The sequence below is a fragment of the Prunus dulcis genome, chromosome 4 (genome assembly GCF_902201215.1).
Source record: "Prunus dulcis chromosome 4, ALMONDv2, whole genome shotgun sequence".
Taxonomy (NCBI): Eukaryota; Viridiplantae; Streptophyta; class Magnoliopsida; order Rosales; family Rosaceae; genus Prunus; species Prunus dulcis.
This window is the reverse complement of record NC_047653.1, coordinates 10,587,432-10,608,516: the sequence shown is the minus strand read 5'-3', so window position 1 is coordinate 10,608,516 and position 21,085 is coordinate 10,587,432. Positions and strand designations below refer to the sequence as shown.

General features: G+C 38.5%; 2 protein-coding genes across 3 annotated transcripts; one reads left to right on the top strand and one right to left on the bottom strand.

Moving 5' to 3' along the window:
- The first annotated feature begins 1,080 nt into the window (after window positions 1-1,080).
- Window positions 1,081-11,186, top strand: LOC117624534. Of its 2 annotated transcripts, XM_034355834.1 has the most exons (6): window positions 1,081-2,820; window positions 4,041-4,181; window positions 4,343-6,101; window positions 7,151-7,458; window positions 8,791-9,650; window positions 9,756-11,186. In XM_034355834.1, the coding sequence occupies exons 1-6, from the start codon at window positions 1,501-1,503 to the stop codon at window positions 10,921-10,923; spliced, it is 5,556 nt and encodes a 1,851-aa protein (XP_034211725.1). In that variant the 5' UTR covers window positions 1,081-1,500; the 3' UTR covers window positions 10,924-11,186. The 2 variants fall into 2 exon arrangements, with proteins under 2 accessions (XP_034211725.1, XP_034211726.1); XM_034355835.1 differs by lacking the exon at window positions 4,041-4,181.
- Window positions 11,187-14,022: 2,836 nt separating this feature from the next.
- LOC117626012 (UDP-glycosyltransferase 79B6-like) lies at window positions 14,023-20,527 on the bottom strand. Its single transcript, XM_034357630.1, is given in 3 exon segments — window positions 14,023-14,800; window positions 19,524-19,653; window positions 19,655-20,527. Coding segments are annotated over 3 exon segments (1,437 nt in total). The 5' UTR covers window positions 20,447-20,527; the 3' UTR covers window positions 14,023-14,285.
- Between the last annotated feature and the right edge of the window lie 558 nt (window positions 20,528-21,085).

Genomic DNA, 21,085 nt, shown 5'->3' with positions numbered 1-21,085 from the left:
TTTCTGCTTTAGGTCAAAACAATGTCATCATAATGTGATATAAATCCTAACTCTTAAATGCTAAATCCTAAATCTTAAAATCACATGCTTAAACCATTATTATCAAAATATCAATAGAAAATCATATTTGGTCGTGGTGATCTTGAGTTTGGATTCTTTCCTCATGTTTTATGTGCTAATATTATGCCAAATCTTCAGACTAAGCTGTTTTTGAGGCATTAATTTAGACACAAACCCAATATTACATATGTTAAAAAAACAAGGAAAAGTTCATATAATTGGTGTTTTGATATAAAAAAAAGTTCATGATTTTAGTGTTCTTTCTGAGTTATCTGAACAAGATTTTGGCTCAGGATATATCCGAATTTTTTTTGTATTATTTACCAAATAAAAGTTACAAATGGTGAATCTCTATTTCCTACAAGTGCAGCCATGCCAACACAAAGTAAAGACCCACATAAAAGCATCATCTCCCATGTAAGATTTTGGCACTAAAAAAGAGCCGTTGTGATCCCTTCTTTGAATTGAAACCCCAATATGCTTATTCCAAAACCCACCACCCTACCATCCCTTTGTGTTTTGGAAAAAAAAATTAGAAACCAACATATTTGGCGGCAACAACAAGCACCAAAATAAAACTTGGAGCAAAATAGCCAAATTGCACTCTTCAGATAATGCACCCCCACGCCTTCCCCACGCGCGTGTACTCAACCTCACAAAAACCAACCAATTTAAATCCCACCAAATTCCCAAAATCCATGCCCTAATCAAAATCAAACCATGTGTTGCATGTGCTTCACTGATTTAAAAAGACTTGAAAATGTGTGTTAGGTCAGTTGTAAGAACAGTGAATTTGTCCCGTTGGACTTAAGTTTGAATCATCTTCTTCATAAGTTAATTAATTTAGAGTAGTTTATACTATTTGTATAAAAAAAGACTCATCTATCTTGATTATCACAGTTTGATTGCACGCGCTATGAGTGCGCTTGGGATATGGTTTGAAAAAAATAAAAATAAATGAAAACAATGTGGAGCTCTTCACCTCTCGCCCTAGTCTCTCTATAACTTTAACAGCAAACAGAGAAATTTCAGAGGGATAGAAAAAGGAGAGAGCTTCAGAGGGGACAGAGTCTCCAAAACCAAACCCAGAAGACCCAATCTTCACGAAGCAAACCCGAAAGCTCAACAGCTGAAAGAAGCTTAAATATGCTTCCCCATATTCATTTCTAGGGTTTCTATTTCTTTCTTGAATTTCTCCTTTTTTTGTTTTTCCATGGGGAACCGATCGACTCAGCTATGACCCTGTGAGTCCTTCAGCTCTGCTTCAATACAGGTTCTCTTTCATGAATCTGAGCTGAATCGGGCGCCCAATTGGACAAAGAAAGCGATCCCTCACTACCCTTTGCCCAAAGCCTCAGGTTATTTTTGCATATAATCACACCTGCACACACATAGGCTCGCATAGAGAAATTTGTATAGGATTCTTGTGTGCTTCTTGTCATGCGATTATCGTCAAAGCAAAGTAAGGCTTCTAATCGGTCGGGGCCTCGGCCTCGGAAGAAGCACAAGAGGCTTGATGCTATATGTGAGAAGGAGTATAAGAGAAACCATGTTGAAGTGATTGGGGGTAATGGTGGGGCGGGGCCAGGGCCAGGGAGCTCCGGGAGTGGTGAACTGGAGCTGCGCCGGAGCTCCAGGGCTCGGCGGGCCCCAGTTATGCTCGATGTCTCTCCTGCACCACCAAAGAAGCGGCGGAGGATTGAGAAGAATGTAATATTGAGTGCTGAGAAGAGTGTGAAGGAGGAGGATTTCGACACGCCGGGAAGTTGGAGATCGAGGTTGAGATCAAGAGGTAGAAATGCGGGTTCAGCGGTAAAAGGGAAAAGGAAACTTTTTGAAGAGACGGGTGGAGGCAGAAGTGAAGAGAATATGGTGAGCACTGAATCAAATGATAAGAATGGGGGATTGGAAGGTGGGAGGCCTAGGATTGTCAAATCGAATAGACCAGGGAGGATTAGAGCAACAAATAGTTTAGAGCATGAAAAGAAAGAGAATGAGTTGCCTGTGATCAAAGATGAACTTGTGGAGGAAGAAGTGGAAGTGATGAGGAAGGATGAAGATGTTCCTCTGCAATTGGATGGCGAACTTGATGGTGGGGTTCAAGGGGAAACTGTGAAGGGTGATTCGACAAAAATAATTGAGGCAGGGGAGAATTTACAATTAGAGAAGGGGTGCATTGGCAATGAGAATGTGGAAACTATGGACAATGTGGAGACCATGGAACATGCTGATGAACAGGCGGAGCAATCAGTATGTGCGGTTCAAGAAGAAAATAATGGTAATCAGGTGGAACAATTAGGGTGCGTGATTGAAGGAGAAAATCAAGGTAATGCCATGTCAGAAGCTGTTGGAGTTTCAAGAAATGAAGTGGAAGTTGCAGGGTGTCATGAAGGGAAGGATTCCAACTTGGCCAAGCTTGATGAAAATCTTACAATAGAAGTGAACAATGTGAAGGTGGATAAGTTGAAAGGTATGAAATGCGATACACTTGGCAAGCCACGCATTAAGGAGGGTAGACGGTGTGGTTTGTGTGGGGGAGGGACTGATGGTATGCCTCCAAAAAAATTAGTTCAGGAGACAGGTGAGAGCGAGAATGAGGCATATAGTGGCTCTTCAGCCTCTGAGGAACCTAACTATAACATATGGGATGGCTTTGGTGATGAACCTGGCTGGCTTGGACGTCTCTTGGGTCCTATAAATGATCGTTATGGTATTGCTGGAATATGGGTCCATCAACACTGTGCTGTGTGGAGTCCAGAGGTGCGGTTTCTCGATTGACTTTTAAACATTTTGTGCTTTACATCATGGTACTATCTGTATTTTAGATTTTAAGATCTCAAGCTTTATGAACATGTTGGTACCACTTGCTATCAGTACTGGTTGGCTTCTGAGGTTGGTAATGAGATTACGAACAGGATAATCTCATCTTTTAACAATTCAAGATCATTGTTTTGGTTGCAAAATTTTTAGTGCTCCTTCCACCAAAAAGTTGTCCCTGAATGGTATCACGGAAGATAAACTTTAAAGTTGGCCCTGTATAGATCAATTCCACTTTTCCATGCTATCTTCTTCTTGGTCACATCTTAACATTATGTTTTCACAGATGCTTTAATTATAACAAGACCATTGCATTTAATTTTTTTTTTACTGTATTACGACAATGACATCAACCTATGGTATATCTGTAATGCCACATGAGGGATTATGCTAGAAAAGTTAACACCTCATCAACATGAGTTTTGAGTGATCATTATAAAGAGTTTTAAGACATGGTATTCAGCTGAGTGATCTGTCTTAGAGTATTGGACCTTATTTTCATGATAAGTATATCAAAGGCGAGAGTCTTCCACTGAAGAAGAGTTTGCATACTGCACTAGGAAGCTATATGGTCACTCATTTGCTTCTAACATAACTTCAGTAACCTCTACAGACTGGATTGTCCTTTAGTTAAATATTATTTTAAAGTTTTAAAGACACTGACCCTCGGTTTATATTTGGATAATCCCAATTATCTTCCTGAAATTACAGTCAAAAAAATTTCCCCACTCTATTACTCTAAGTTACGTTCTTTGATTTGTAGCTTTTTGCAGTAGCCTGCTCTTAACTTATTCTGTTGAAAATAGTGGCTGGTTAATCTGGGTTTGTTAGCTCTCTGCTCTTGGTGATCTAGAAGATTCTTTTCTTTGCATGAATGTTAACTGATGCTGTGCTTTTATCAGATTATTAGGGATCTACATTTTACCATCTCTGTCTTGCCCTGTGATGGAACACGTAATTAGGAAGTAAGCAACAATCTTTTTTGCTTGATCATCAACAACTTTTGTCTATATGTGCAATTATTTATTTATTTGTATTTTGAACTTTAACCTGCTTGATAGATCTGCAACTGTAAGTTAGAATCTGCATTTTTCATTTGTGTTTAGCTATTTCAGTCAACTCATGTTCCAATAAATCTCCATACATGTGATATGTGTTTGCAGGTTTATTTTGCTGGTTTAGGATGCTTAAAGAATGTACGGGCTGCCTTATGCAGAGGGAGAGCATTAAAATGCACCCGCTGTGGAAGGCCAGGAGCCACAATTGGGTGCCGTGTTGATCGGTGTCCACGAACTTACCACTTGGTTTGTTATTTAGCTCTCATATTAAGAAAATTATCAATTTATAATAGGAATTTATGTGCTATACCTGGTTTGTTGTCAACAGACAACCCAAACACACATAAACATAATATATATTCCAACTTACATATATTTTACGGCTTATGGCATTCTGTGTTTTGCAGCCTTGTGCACGAGCTTATGGTTGTGTATTTGATCATCGAAAATTTCTGATCGCCTGCACTGATCATCGGAATCTCTTCCAACCTATGGGCAATCAATATTTAGCCCGTATAAAGAAATTGAAGGCTAAGAAAATGAAGATGGAAATAAGGAAACTTTCAAATGATGCTTGGCGGAAGGATATTGAGGCAGAAGAAAAATGGTTGGAGAATTGTGGTGAGGATGAAGAGTTTTTGAAACGTGAAAGCAAGAGGCTTCATCGGGATTTGGTAAGAATTGCACCCGTGTACATTGGAGGCTCCAACTCTGAGAGTGGAAAACTGTTTCAGGGTTGGGAATCTGTTGCAGGTCTTCAAGATGTCATTCGATGTATGAAGGAAGTTGTCATATTGCCTCTTTTATATCCAGAGTTCTTTGATAATCTTGGTCTCACACCTCCTAGAGGTGTTCTTTTGCATGGGTATCCTGGAACAGGTAAAACTCTTGTTGTCCGGGCATTAATAGGTGCGTGTGCGCATGGTGATAAACGGATAGCGTATTTTGCTCGCAAAGGTGCAGATTGTCTAGGAAAATACGTTGGTGATGCTGAGCGCCAGCTAAGACTCTTGTTTCAGGTTGCTGAGAGATGTCAGCCTTCTATAATATTCTTTGACGAGATAGATGGGTTGGCACCTTGCCGGACAAGGCAGCAAGATCAGACACATAGTTCGGTTGTGTCAACGCTGCTTGCTTTAATGGATGGTCTGAAATCTCGAGGTTCTGTTGTAGTTATAGGTGCTACAAATCGTCCTGATGCTGTTGATCCAGCATTAAGGCGGCCTGGAAGATTTGATAGGGAAATCTATTTTCCACTGCCGTCAGTTGAGGACAGAGCTGCCATTCTTTCGCTACACACTCGAAAGTGGCCAAAACCAGTTGCTGGATCCATTCTCAAATTGGTTGCAAGAAGAACTCCTGGATTTGCCGGTGCAGATCTGCAAGCACTTTGTACTCAAGCAGCCATCATGTCCTTGAAGAGGAATTTCCCTCTGCAAGAAGTTTTGTCTGCTGCTGGAAAGAAAGCTTCTGACCATAAACGCCTACCCCTCCCTGCCTTTGCAGTGGAGGACAGGGACTGGTTGGAGGCTCTGACATGTTCTCCGCCTCCCTGCTCTCGTAGAGAAGCAGGAATAGCTGCTAATGATGTAGTGTGCTCTCCTCTTCCTACACACCTTATTCCGTGTCTGCTACAACCATTATCTACTATGCTTGTTTCCCTTTATCTTGATGAACGGCTCTGGTTGCCGGCTCCTCTCAGAAAAGCTGCAAGAATGATTAAAAGTGTGATGGTTTCGGCTTTGAATAAGAAGAAGATGTCCAGTGATCGTTGGTGGTCCCATATTGATATCTTACTTCAGGAAGCAGATGTTGCAAAGGACATAGAGAGAAAGCTTCTGCACACTGGCATTTTACTTGGAGATGATACTTTTGCTAATTCTGATGCTTTTAGTGATGATGACGATGACAACATTTTGAAGTTTCCTTCTGTTAAACACCATGGTGGTGCACGCCCTAGTTTGTTGCAAAACATATCAGTTGCCTCAACAAACAAATCAGGATTTCGAATATTGATTGCTGGAAGTCCCAGATCTGGCCAAAGGCATCTTGCTTCTTGCCTTCTTCACTGTTTTGTTGGGAATGTAGAAGTTCAGAAGGTTGATTTGGCTACAGTTTTACAAGAAGGGCATGGAGATATGGTGCAAGGGATAACACAGATATTAAGTATGTTCCTCTCGGTTATCTGGTATTTTATATTGTTTCTTTGTTGTTAGCATAGATAATTTAAGCTACATGGTGTTGGTAGCATATCGCATTATAATGCTTGAAGCTCAATAGTTGTGCTACTCTGAGTTCTCTTACCAAGCTGGAATAGCATGACAATATTTAATTGACTTGAAGTGTTCATGGTTTGAACTTTCAGTTGATTCATTTTTTGTCTTTTATCCTTGGAAGGGAGATTACTGTTCCAGGATCATCTACCTGTCTTTTATATGCATTTCTAGGTGTCCTAGAAAGTTTTTCCAACATTTCCACTAATTCTTTGATGCTAGGTAGTTTTTGGCCTAATGTATCATAAGATCCCTCAATATTTGAGGTGTTGGTCTAGCTGAAGTGATTTAGAAGTTCAGTGTGGGCCTGTGGGAAGGACCATGTCTGGAAAGCATAGTCATACATGGATGCTTCTTTTCATGTATGATGCCGCATACCTTTTCCATTCATTACTTAGCTCCTGTCCGTGCACTTTATATGGCTACATTGAACAAAAGTTTTCAAATGTGATGTAGCTTGGTCCCACCAGTAATAAAGGTTCCTAGATTAGCAAGCTGTGTATTTCCAACTTGTTGAATAGATTTCTCTTAGGTTTTAATAACAAAATATAGATTTACCCTTATATCTTCTAACATTTACCAACACCCCTCCTGAGTTTAATAATATAAGCAGTAGATAATTTGTACTGCTAAAGGCACCATCATGACTTGTCAAAACAGGCATTGAACCTGGTAATATTCTTTTTTCCTTTCTGTTTAATAGAGTCGTGGTATAGCAACCCATTCATTGAATATGTCGCTGACACAACAATGATTTGAGATGTTCTTATCTTGATGAAATATTTCGAGTTGAGTGTAGGTAAAAGCCATCGGAAAAACTAGGAAATGATGTGGTGATATATGTGAGAAAGAAATATAAATTCAGTTGAAGTTTACAGTTAAACAGTAGTTAAATATAATTAAATTTTAAATATTAAGAGCAGTTTTTATTTTCTGTTGCAGTGAAATGTGCCAGTGTTGGGCCATGTGTAGTTTTCTTGCCAAGAATTGACTTGTGGGCTGTGGAGACACCTCTTCAAGTGACAGAGGAGAGTGATTCTGATTTATCAGACCATCAACTTCCTGAAAATGAAAAGTCATATTTTGTACACGGTCAAGCTGTTGAAGAGGGAAGTGGGTCCACTTCACAGCAATGCAAATCAGAAGACATGGGCGAGTGCCCTGGTGTTGCGTGTAGCGCTTCACATGCCTGGAACTTATTTGTTGAGCAGGTGGAGTCTATATGTGTCTCTACATCCTTGATGATCCTGGTAGGCTTTTTTTTTTTCCCATTTTTCTTTTGTTTGTTTTTCTTAAATATCTTTTAATCACAGCTTTAGTTGTGATGTAGCATGTAGCTGCTTTCAGGGTTTTGACTCTGCCACTTTTTTGCTGGCAAAGGCGTGCTTTAATTTCTAATAATCTTAATCCTTTTGATATCTTATGTCCGAAAGAATACAGTTGCAAATCTTATGGCTATTTTATATTTGGATCTTTCTCATAATTTATTTCACATTAAAAGCTCAAGGTTTCAATTTCCCACTGTTTATATATGTATTTTTAAGTCCTCTTTTGATGATGGCCAATTGAAAAGTCTTGCTTAAAAGGTCAGCATTGAATTTCATCTTTAATTCGAAATGAAATATTATTTATGTGAAGAGACTTGATAGATAGAGTGCGAGATTTCTGTACAGGAGCTAGCTATTGTGATTTTTGGCTAATGTATATGTACTACACCAACTGGGTTGCAGTTGTATAATCAGGCCTATTCGGGCCTTTAAGAGCTGCTCTTTCAAGATGTTAAAGTATTTCCAGTTCTAGGGTTTGCCTTGTTTAATTTTGCGTTGTGTGTTCATGTGTGTGCTTTCCCTTTCTCTTCTTTTGGGCTTTTGCCCTTGTATAACCAAAATAAATAAATAGACAAGTTTATGTGGCTGTAAGTTTTGATTTGGCGAATTGCTTCACTTGTTGCTCCAAAATGGCATTTGGATGAAGTGGTAGCTGACTAGTCAGTCAGATGGGAAAACACAGCAAGTGTTTCCTGGAAACATCTGAGTACGAATCTATATAAGAACCACATTCTTTTATGGTTCTATTGAAACAGGGACGAATGCTCTGCTTCTCTTTTTTTCCTTAACCCTGATAGTAAGTTCTTAGTAACTTTTTGTCAACCGTATTTTCACCATTTTATAGTAGCAATCTCTCTTTTTTTTGTTTTTGTTTTTTTTCAAATAATAGAAAATTGGAACAAAACATTTTGGGGGCATTCCGTGATGAAATGGTCCCTCCTGGGATATTTTTGGAAATGGGAAGAGGTGAAAGAAGCCACAGGCTATAATAACTGTCTTCCAAAAAATAATAACAATTTACTGTCACAAGATAAAAGCATGGAAAATTTTAATGTACATTGCTTAAAGCGTCCGTCTCCTGGCTATTTTTCTCGTACTTTATTGCCTTCATTTGTACTGGTGCAAACTAATGCTTGATGATATTTCTGTTTTGTATTAAATAAATAGATTAAATGTCAATCTTAATTTCTTTTTATATTAAATATATGGAATGTATGTCCATATTAGCTTGTAATGCTTTTTATTTTTCAACAGGCTACATCGGAAGTTGCAGATCCAGTACTTCCAGTTAGAATAAGGCAGTTCTTCAAGAGTGATATATCAAATGACCATCAGTCAATTCCTGTGAAGCATACAGTTCCTCGATTTTCAGTGCAGGTCAATGGAGATTTCAACCATGATTTGGTGATCAATCTATCTGCAGAAGAGTTATTAAGAGATATAGTTCAACAGGTTGTTCTGTTAATTCATCAAACGTCCCACATCCATACAAGCTCTTGCCAGGAGTATAAAACTTGTGGTACATTAGGTGGTCAATCAGAGATGGTTAATCAGAGTCTAGATCATGGATCAGCTGATGCAAACAACAGTGTAAAACAGGGTCCTGATGAGTCTCTTCTTAAAGCTCATCCACCACCTAACAATAGAACAGTGAAAGGGAAATCAAGCTTGCTGCTAGCAATATCTTCATTTGGATATCAGATTCTGCGATATCCTCATTTTGCTGAGCTTTGTTGGTTTACTTCAAAACTCAAAGAAGGTCCTTCTGCTGACATAAGTGGACCTTGGAAGGGCTGGCCATTCAATTCTTGTATAGCTCGTCCTAATAACTCAATTGAAAAGGTAGCTGTTGGTTGTAGCTCCAGTAACTTTAAAAGCAAAGAAAATTTTGTTCTAGTTAGAGGCCTGATTGCTGTCGGTTTGTCGGCATACAGAGGTGTCTACACATCACTCAGAGAAGTCTCCTTTGAGATACGGAAGGTTCTTGAGCTTCTAGTTTTACAGATCAATGCAAAGATCCAGGGTGGGAAAGATAGATATCAATATGTTCGCCTTTTATCACAAGTGGCCTATCTGGAAGACATGGTTAATAGCTGGGCTTACACACTGCACAGGTAATGCTTATACTGCCATTAGCGTGGTTGTGGAATTTTTTTGTTTATTGTTTTTTATTTTGCTTTTCATAGGTTGTTATCTAACAACGATTGCTCCCATTTCAGTCTAGAGGTGGATTCTCCAATGAAAATGGAAAATGCTAAGCTAACTGATGTGAGACCTCCAGATGATCACCATGCGGACAATCAAGTTCAAAGTGAGGAACCCAAGCCAAATGGTACTAGCAAATGCTCCGATGGGCTTAAAGTGCCAGAAATTGACCCCCAAGGATTTGATAATGAAAAAGTTGGTAGTGTTGACTTAAATGAAGAATATGGTGATTTGGGTCATCCTAATTCTGAGGGTAGACTTGAAATTTCTGATTTGTCTGGACAGAAAATCGTCGTAATGAACTCTACTCTGGATAAATCTCTTCTTGATTCAGACGGAATTTTGAATGACCAAAATGGGACAAGCCCTAAACCACATGAGCCAGAAAAGGACAATAACCATGTAGTTGGGAATGGCGATTCTGGATCCTTGAAACATTCAAATGGATTTGAATGCGCTGAATCTGTTGTCATTTCTGAGGATGGTTTTACCTGTGACGAATTTGGCTGCGTTAAGCTCTGTAGTTCTAGTACCGTCTGCAATGAGCGTAATGGTTTGTCCTCAGTAGATGCTGGTATTGGACAGAATGATGTCAAGTGTGATGCTGATAAGCATATTATGGATGTTGAAATCTCAAGCAAAACAAGTCTCTCTAGCGAGTCTGGGGTTCTATGCTTGTATCGTTGTTGCCCTACATGTCTAGATACGCTCCGCAGTTTGACACAGAAAATTCTTATTCACAAATGGGGATCAAATAGGAGCCTATGGACTGCAGACGATGTTCATGATATTGTCGCATCAGTGTCTGTGGATCTTCTTGCAGCAGTTAGAAGAATGAATGTTTCTGGAGGTTCCAGCAACTTATTGGATGATAAAATGAGAGACGGAAATAATGAGAGGTTTGAATGGCCAGAAACAATTACATGCCATTGCAAAACTTCAGGAAATAAAAGTCTTTTGCCAGTGGAATGCAGATGCCACACCATCAGCGAGAGCACCCCAACAAAAGAAAATGCTTCCCCGAATACTCATCTCAGGTTTGATTCAAACTTTATTTTCAGAGATGGTGTACTGGTTCATATGGATCCTGACAAGGATGTTTCTTTTCACTGTAAATTCGAGACCCTGTGCCTCTGTTCACTTATAGAGTTGATAGTAATGAGCAAGCAGCCTTTTCATTGATTTGATCATTTCGCAGCTTGGATTTGCTTACCCCGTGGCAAAGTTTTGTGCCGTTGCGGAATTTAGATGTGAAAATTTTATCGAGTCGTTGAAAATGAAATTAATAGTTATTGGCTTGGTAGGTCTAAACTCTTCTGCAAGTTCCTTTTGGAGTTTTGATTCTCCTTGAGGAGCTAATCTCCCTGTAATTAGCACATTTGGACACTATTCTTTCATTCATTTTCTCATAGTTATGTAGTTGGACCTGCGAATTATGTGGTTTTGTTACGAACACTTAACAATAAGTTTTTCTTTAAAAAAATATGTAATATAAAGTATTTAAGATGTTTTTGGGATAAATATATTGTTCAAAATGGTCTCAGACAAGACTGATCATATGCCCAATCAAACATATGATCCAAAAATGTCCTGGAAGTTTTTACTGGATTTCTCCGCACAAACTTTAATTCCATAAGGCTGAATCAACATTTGCAACTTTGGATGCACTCTCATCTAGTTATTTTGATAATATATATAATAAAATTAAGATGTTTATTTCCCACAATACATGACTCTGAGATACATAATAGTGAATAAAGATACAATTTACCGCTGATATATTCTTTTGTTGTTAATTTAGATTATGAAATATCGTAAAAATCTTCAATGAAGAATATACTGCTTGGTTCAAATGCCCACCCCTAATCACCACCATTAAATAAGCTTATTTGAGGGATTGTAGGTCCACTTCGCATTGTATTTCAATTATTTGAATCTGAATCTATTTGACCACTTCGCAAGAAAATTGATTTTCTTAACCGCTTAAGCTACAAGACCCTTGCAACAGAAAATGGGTGTTGTGATGGAAGACATTATCAATTTAATGAATTCCTAATGATCCGATTAAGAGCGGTTCTGCATAGTTGAAAATTAGAAATGTTATGGTTAGAACCCAAAAATAGGGGTACCAACATTAACATATCAGCACTATTAACAGTACTGAAAATCACCTTTTATTCCCTTATTTGTATTGTAGCAAATATAACAACAATACAAAGCTTTTTCTTGGTGCAAGGAGCGAAAGTTATTTCCCATTATTACAGAGCTCTGTCAGATCCTGGACAAGCTTATCAACATAGCCACTCTTAAGCCCTGGGTCAGATAGGATTTTTCTCCACTTTGCATGGTTCTTCTTCACCGTAACACCCACCTCATTGTCTTTATCCATAACAACGGTAACGGCTTTGCTCAAGCTCCCCTTTGAAAACCATCCATTTTCTTCTCTCTAGTACAACACTGCTTTTTTAGGAACCCTTGGATTTGGTCACGAGTAGGTCCATGGCAATAGAGAGCAACATGGATGTTGGGATATCGGAGGCAATCTCAGTGCCCTCAGGGAGGCCTTCAACGTGGGGAACAGTGATTGTATGGAAGGTGATGAGATTTGGGTGGAGATTGAGATGTTGAAGCTCAAGTTGAGCTTTTTTGGGCACTAAGAAAGAGATCCTATGGCGTCTGGCAGCGAGCTCGTTAGAGAGGTGGAGGAAAGGGGTGATGTGTCCCATTGCAAACCATGGGAACATGGCTATTTGAAAATTATTTGAGCTCTGATTGGGCTGCGCCATTTGATTAACTTTTGTGCTAGCTCTTGTATACCTGTGTTCCTTCTCGTTTGATCCAAGATCTCAAAGAACGTATACTATGTATGTGGCTACGAGGTTAATTATAACTTATGAGGCTTACCCCACTCACTCTCATGACTCAGACACATACGTGCAATAATTGAAATAATTGTGACTCATAAACTTGGGAGAAATTTTTCTGTGCGACCATAACATCATGTAACATGTTTCGATGTTCGCATGATATGACTAAATATTGTCTCAAATTATAGCATTTGATAGGTGATTTGTTTATGCTTCAACGTAATAATATCTCACTGTTTAGTCTGTCAAAGCTTTAATATAAGCTTTTTCCAAGCTCTCCTTTGAAAAACGCCCACGCAGTTTCTTCCGTTTCTACTTAACAAAACAACCTTGAGCTTTTTAAGAGTAGCTTAACGTTTGAGATCTGGTCATCCAAAAGTGTGCCAAAACAATATGTGGTTAAGAGCTATCAACTACCACCACTCACTCTCTATCTTGTCCTCAGAATATGTGGTTGAGAGCTATCAACTTCCACCACTCACTCCAACCACCCCACCCCACCACACCCCACCCCCGGGGTTAAGAGCTATCAACTTCCACCACTCTCTATCTTGTCCTCCGCGGCCCCCCTCCCCCCCAAACCCCTTTCCCCATTGTCGGTAGTGTTATACATGACACGAGCTAGAACCTTAATTTTTTTCATAGGATCAGAGCCTGTTATTCACGTAGATTAGGGTGAAGAGAAAGTGCACCTTCTACTTCATAGCAATGAGGGAGTAATCTAACTTCTTATAAACCCATGTTAGATCCCCTGATATTTCAAAATATAGGACTGGCTAAAGCAACATGCATGCTTAAATTGTGAGATTGTTGCATGCCTTGGTTAATAGATGTGAACTTTGTTTGTTTGTAAATCCAAGTCTAGAAGAGAATCTAAGTAGAACGACAACTATTTCCCTTACTTTGTGTGCCACTTGAGCACGTGGATAACTAGACTACTCATTCTTGGACCTATGTGGTCCGGCATATACCCATTGCTCGATCTCATGAAAATCATTGAAGGGTAATTTAATTAGTCTTTTCATCACATGAAAATATCCTATTTTTCATGTTCCTACATAAAATAATACTCAAACATGGAGAATTTCTAGGAGTATTCTTTTTTTAAAATTTTTTTTAATAATAATAATAATAAAAGAAAAGGGATCCCGGATCATCCCTGAATGCAATCTAATGTTCAATTTTTTGGTATTTAATGATTATTCTTACAGAAACATGAACAAAATGGAAACAGTCTAATTACATAACTGCAATGAAACTAAGAGATAGATATATATAAGAGTTATTTACACTAATATTCTTTGAGTGTTTTCACAAAACTTCTTGAGGTTTCAAAATTTACACAAACAACTCTTTACTTCAGTTTTATATTATTTTCACAAAACCTCTAATGAATAACTTGAACGATCATATATATGTGTGGTTGTGGTTTAACCAAAAAAGATTCATATATGTGTGGTGCACAAGTACAAATCCCACTTTCTTAAAAAAGAAATGAATCACTTGTGTGACCTTCAAGATGTGATCTGACCTTCAATATTTTACGTTCAGATTGAAAGATCGTCGATCATGTATCAAATTGAGCTCCATCCAACAATATTCGTAAAATTGAACACACTAAAATATAAGACAACTCAATACAAGGAGGAAGAAAGCAACAACGAGACTAGTTAAAAATTAATTTACAAGCTCTTTCAGCTTCTGAACAAACCTGTCAATATAGCCATCCATAAACCCGGGAGTTGACAGTGTTTCCCTCCACTTTGCATGGTTCTTCTTCACCATAACACCCACTTCATTGTCCTTATCCATAACGGTTGTAATGGTTTTGCTCAAGCTCTCTTTTGAAAACCATCCATTTTCTTTTCTCTCTACCTCCACAGCAACTTTGAGATCTTTAACCAGTATCTTGGTGTTTAATATATGGTCAGCACCGTGTGGAACCAGCACAATCTGATTTTTACTCATCAAAGACTCCCACAATGCCCCAAAGCCACAATGGCTCACAAAGCACCCAACTGATGGGTGGCTCAAAATCAATATCTGTTGCACCCAACCACCAAACACCACCCCTCTCCCTTTAACTCTTTCTTCAAACCCTTGTGGCAATGCCTCTTCAATTGTAGCACAACCCACAGGTGGTTTTAGAGCTACGAAAAATGGCAGCCCAGTTAGTTCAAACCCTAACACAATGTTAAATGTAATACATTTGTATCAGTTGTTAAAGTAGAGTTGTGTCTCTTGATGAAAAGTTATGTTTAGGAAGAGTTGTATCTCTTTAGAAGTTAAGAGTTATGTCTGTATATGAAAGGGTCTGAGTGTTATTATATATAGCCAATGATATAGGCTGCTGGTATATATCTAAGAAGTTAATAAAAATCAGTTTGTCTAATTCCCTATTTTAGAAACACTCTCTGCCTCACTTTATATTTCCATCATACACTTCAGTTTTGTGATCATTCCTCCAACAAATTTGGTACCAGAGCAGTATTTGATCTTATCGCTACCGCTGTGATTAGCAATGGCATCAAGTTCAAATTCCTCTACCATTGGGAATATCCAGAATCTAATGCCTATTTTTTATGGTGAGAATTATGAGTATTGGAGTGTTCAAATGAAGACTCTGTTCATCTCCCAGGATCTTTGGGATATTGTTGAAGATGGGTATGAGGAGCAAGAAATATCAAAAGCAGGAAAGGAAACGCAAGAAAAGCAGCAGACTTACAAGGAAAATAAGAAAAAAGATGCCAAGGCGTTGTTTCTAATTCAACAAGGAGTAAGCAAAAATCTTTTTCCAAGATTACTTCCAGCAACAACATCAAAGCAGGCTTGGGAAATTCTCAAAATTGAGTTCAAAGGTTCAGAAAAAGTTATCTCAATCAAACTGCAATCCTTATGGCGGGAATTTGATAACTTACTTATGAAAGACACTGAATCCATTCAAGTATTCTTCACAAAGGTTTCTGGGATTGTGAACCAAATCAAATGTTATGGGGACACTATTCCAGACAAGAAAATCGTAGAGAAAACTTTACGAAGTCTTCCGCCAAAATATGATCATGTCGCTGCTGCAATAGAAGAATCAAAAGATTTATCTACACTTTCTTTACATGAATTAATTGGTTCATTGGAAGCACATGAAAAAAGAATCAACAGATCCACAGAACAATCTGTGGAGCAAGCTTTCCAGTCCAAGGTGAATTCGAAAGAGAAAGAAGACAAACAAAAAGGAGGACAATTCCAGAAATCTCAAAATGGGAGAAACAAAAATTTTGGGCGTAGAAACTACAACAAAGGAGGCAATAGTTTCAATAATCAACAACAAGGCAGCAGTCTCAATCATCAAGAAGGAAGCAACAGTTCCAATAATCAACAAGGAAGCAGCAATTCAAATAATCAAAATGGAAGATCATCCATTCAATGCTATGTTTGCAACAAATATGGGCATAAAAGTGCAGATTGCCGATACAAATGTACCCGATGCAGGATACCCAATCATTCACAAAGAGACTGCAGATATCAGAAAAACAATGAAGCAAATTTTACGGAGAACAATGACTCTCAAGAGCAATTATTTTATACATGTTTCAGTTCTCATAAAGATTCCCAAGATGTTTGGTACGTGGATAGCGGATGTAGTAATCATATGACAGGAAATAAGCAATGCTTTGTCAAGTTAGAAGAAAAAGTGAACTCACAAGTCAAGCTTGGTGATGGAAAACTACACAACGTGGAAGGCAAGGGTATCATTTCTGTGCAAACAAAAGGAGGTATTCCAAAACTTGTCTATGATGTGCTGTATGTTCCTAATTTGGCTCAAAATTTACTAAGTGTTGGACAACTTTTGCAAAGAGGATTCTTGGTGAAATTTGAAGATGATTATTGTGTTATTTCTGATAAAAAGAATAACACTCTGATGGCAAAGATAAAAATGACAGCAAACAAAGTTTTTCCGCTGCTGATGACATCAAAAGAAAATTTGGCTTTAGAAGCAGAAAAAGTTGATGGGTCATTGTTATGGCATTTAAGATATGGGCATTTGAATCAAAGAAGCTTGCAGCTGTTACACCAGAAAAGTATGGTGGTTGGACTTCCCTCCATTCACTCTGAAAAGGAAATATGTGAGGGCTGTATCTTTGGAAAATTCCATCGATTACCATTCTCACAATCATCTTGGAGAGCAAAAGCCCCTCTTGAATTGGTACATGCAGATATTTGCGGACCAACTCGTACACCATCCTTCAATAACAAAAGGTACTTCATTCTATTCGTAGATGATTTCTCAAGGATGATGTGGGTATATTTCTTAGAACAAAAGTCAGAAGCATTTTCTGTTTTCAAGCAATTCAAAGCTTTTGGAGAAAATCAAAGTGGTCACAATTTGAAGGTGTTAAGAACAGATCGTGGTGGAGAGTTTACATCAAATGAATTTTCTGAATATTGCAAAAGCAATGGTATTAAAAGAGAGTTGACAGCAAGGTACACCCCACAGCAAAATGGAGTTGCCGAACGAAGAAATCGAACCATTGTCGAGATGGCAAGAAGCATGTTGAAAGCAAAGAGTCTGCCAAATACATTTTGGGCTGAAGCAATTCATACAGCAGTTTTTATTCTTAATCGGTCTCCAACCAAAGCAGTCAAAGATAAGACTCCTTTTGAAGCATGGCATCGTTTTAAACCAAAGGTGGATTTCTTCAAGATTTTTGGGTGCACTGCATATGCACATATCCCTTCTCAAAAGAGAGAAAAATTTGATGAGAAAGGTGAGAAATATATTTTTGTGGGATATAGTGATCAGTCCAAAGCTTACAGATTAATTGATCCAAGAACCAAAAGTTTGGTAATTTCTAGAGATGTTATTTTTGATGAACTCAAAGCTTGGAAATGGGAGAATTAAAATATTGAAGTGCCAAGATTTTTTGAGGAACCAGATTCATCACATTCAGAAGAAACTCAGTTCCTTCAAAGTCCAATTCCAAGTGCAGGGACAGCTGATCCTAGTTCACCAGATTCAACTCCTAGACTAAACGCAAGAACGCGTTCATTGGCAGATATATATGAGTCATGTGATCTTGCTTTGAGTGCTTTGGAGCCTCAAAAATTCGAGGAAGCTGTAAAAGAAAATATTTGGCAAGATGCAATGGATGAGGAAATAAGAGTTATCAAGAAAAATAGAACATGGGAACTTGTTGATCGACCCAAATCAAAAGATATCATTGGACTTAAATGGGTCTACAAGACAAAGTTTAATGAAGATGGCTCAATCCAAAAGCATAAGGCTCGTTTGGTTGCAAAAGGATATTCTCAACAACCAGGAATTGATTTTAATGAGACGTTTGCTCCGGTAGTTCGAATGGAGACTATAAGAACTGTTTTGGCTTTGGCTGCACAACTGAAGACAAAGGTTTATCAATTGGATGTCAAATCTGCATTTTTAAATGGAGAACTTGAAGAAGAGGTTTATGTGGAGCAACCTCAAGGTTATGTTGAGAAAGGGAGGGAAGATAAAGTTTATCGCCTCCGTAAAGCCTTATATGGCTTAAAGCAAGCGCCGAGAGCCTGGAACAACAAAATTGATCACTATTTTCAGCAAAATGGATTTACAAGAAGCTTAAGTGAGCCATCACTTTATCTCAAGAAAGAAGGTACACATGATTTTCTGATTTTGTGCCTCTATGTTGATGATTTGATTTATACAAGCACAAATCCAAGGATGGCAGAAGTTTTCAAGAAGAACATGATGAAGGAATATGAGATGACAGATTTAGGCACTATGAGATATTTTCTTGGTATACAAGTTCAACAATCAGATGAGGGAATATTTATTTCTCAAGGGAAGTATGCTGAAAATCTGTTGAAAAAATTCAATATGTTGAAGAGCAAGCCAATGGATACTCCAATGGCAATTAATTTGAAGCTTACAAGTAACGATGGAGCACCTAAGTTTGATGCATCCATATATAAAAGTGTGGTTGGTTCATTAATTTATCTTACAAATACAAGGCCCGATATTGTTCATGCTGTAAGTGTGGTATCTAGATTCATGAGTGATCCAAGTAATCACCATTTTGCTGCAGTAAAAAGAATACTCAGATACATACAAGGAACCAAGGGATATGGTATTAGATACACACAAGAGAAGAAAGCACACTTAGTTGGCTACACAGACAGTGATTGGGCAGGTGCAATTGATGATAGAAAGAGCACCTCTGGACATGTGTTTTTCTTGGGAAGTAAAGTTATATCATGGTCGTCGAAGAAGCAAAGTACTGTGGCATTATCAACAACCGAAGCAGAGTATATTTCAGCCACAAGTGCAGCATGTGAAGCAGTTTGGATTAGAAGAATATTAGCAGATCTTCGTCAAGAACAAAACACTCCAACAAAATTGTACTGTGATAACATGTCCACAATTGCCATGACAAAGAACCCAGTCTTTCATAGCAGGTCAAAGCACATAGAACTTCGTCATCATTTTATCAGAAAATTGGTTGAAGACGGAGAGATTGAGCTGAAATTTTGTGGTACTGATGAGCAGATTGCAGATGTTTTTACAAAAGCACTTCCAAGAGAGAAGTTCTACTATTTCAGAGAAAGGCTAAATGTCGCAGGACAAATGCATTAAGAGGGAGTGTTAAACGTAATACATTTGTATTAGTTGTTAAAGTAGAGTTGTGTCTCTTAATGAAAAGTTATGTTTAGGAAGAGTTGTATCTCTTTAGAAGTTAAGAGTTATGTCTGTATATGAAAGGGTCTGAGTGTTATTATATATAGCCAATGATATAGGCTGCTGTAATATATCAGAGAAGTTAATAAAAATCAGTTTGTCTAATTCCCTATTTTAGAAACACTCTCTGCCTCACTTTATATTTCCATCATACACTTCAGTTTTGTGATCATTCCTCCAACACACAAGCTCTTGAAATTGGTCCTTTTCAAGCACCCACTGGCTTCCAAATCCACAAAACACCACAGATTCTGGTTCAAACCCAGAAAACCAATTAGCCCAGATGTCTTCTAATTGTTCACTCTTCTTGTTTGTTCTTATTATTAGAGTCCATTACGCCCAAAATAGGGCCAGTTAAAAGCACAGGCTTTTTATACTGTGCTTCCAGGTAATCGCAAAAAACACCTTCCACTTCTCTGCATGTTCTGATGCACATCACGTCACATCCTTTCTTAGCGGTCATGAGCCGCTCATAAAAAGTGATCCCATCTCCATATGGCATCGTAATGAACATCAAGGACTGGACTTCACGACCAGGAAGCATTACCACAGTTGATGATGGGTACCCAGGAGGTGGGTCTCGTAGATCTTCCTCAGTCACAGGCCTATCTTTGGGCACGTTTCGTGCTGGCACAATAGCCATCGCAGTTATCGCAGCACAAGCAACACCGTAGTTAATGCACTTAATTCCAAGCCCTCTTGTAATTTCTGGTACCCAATGAGCAAAGTCATAGAAAATCATGTCGACTTTACGATCATTGGCACCACAACTTACTAGGAAGCCTTGTATTTGCTGACGGGTGCGGTCCATGGCAGTCGCTAGCAAGGGGGTCGAAGATGTTGGGATGTCAGAGGCAGTCTCAGTGCCCTCAGGGAGGCCTTCAATGTGAGGAACAATGACTGAACAAAAGGCAATGAGGTGTGGGTGGAGGTTGAGATGTTGAAGCTGAATTTGAGCTTTTTTGGGCAGCAAGAAAGAGATTCTATGGCCTCTTGCTGCGAGCTCGTTAGAGAGGTGAAGGAAAGGGATGGAGTGTCCCATTGCAAACCATGGGAACATGGCTATGTGAAAATTTGATGAGCTCGTCTCATTGAGATTAGGTTGTGCCATTTGATCAACTTTTGTGCTAGCTCTTGTATGCTTGTTTGTGTCCCCTATGCTTTTATATCTCGGAGAACTGGGAGGGGATTGCTTGATAAAAGTTTTTGTGTGGAGCCCACTAACTATTCATTTGGAGACTTTGGGTAAAGTTTGTCTGCAATTGTACATTCACGGGCATCATATCCTTAGCCTATAAATAAGGCATTATTGTGCCTTTGCATGTACACTTCCGAAAGTGAGAGAAGGAAAGAGAAAGAAGGAAAGAGAGAGGAAAGAGAGCAGAGAGAAATTCTCCAAGAGAGAAAATTCAGTGAGCCACACATATTGTAAACACTAAAGTTGTAGCCCTATTATTTATAGTGGAAAAGTTATTGCTGCTGCTCTCAGAGGACGTAGGCATAGCCGAACCTCGTTAAATGCTGTGTCTCATTTACTTTACGTACATCTCAATATTCGTACATATTCCAGGTCATTTTATAACACTAACATCATTCTTGTAATTTATTAGGCCGAATGAAACTCTGTGGATTATTGTCATCTGATCACCCAAGTGCGAGAAAAGAATATGTGGTTATGAGCTATCCGGAAAAAAAGAAAAAAAGTAACACCACTCATTCTCTTGAGTCTTTGTCTTGTCCTCCCTTTGTC

Bases quoted from the DNA above. Each gene is read 5' to 3' on its own strand.
- LOC117624534 (XM_034355834.1), top strand. From the start codon at position 1,501: ATGCGATTATCGTCAAAGCAAAGTAAGGCTTCTAATCGGTCGGGGCCT. The intron at 2,821-4,040 runs GTGCGGTTTCTC...ATGTGTTTGCAG, and splicing joins GTGCTGTGTGGAGTCCAGAG to GTTTATTTTGCTGGTTTAGG. The intron at 6,102-7,150 runs GTATGTTCCTCT...TTTCTGTTGCAG, and splicing joins AGGGATAACACAGATATTAA to TGAAATGTGCCAGTGTTGGG.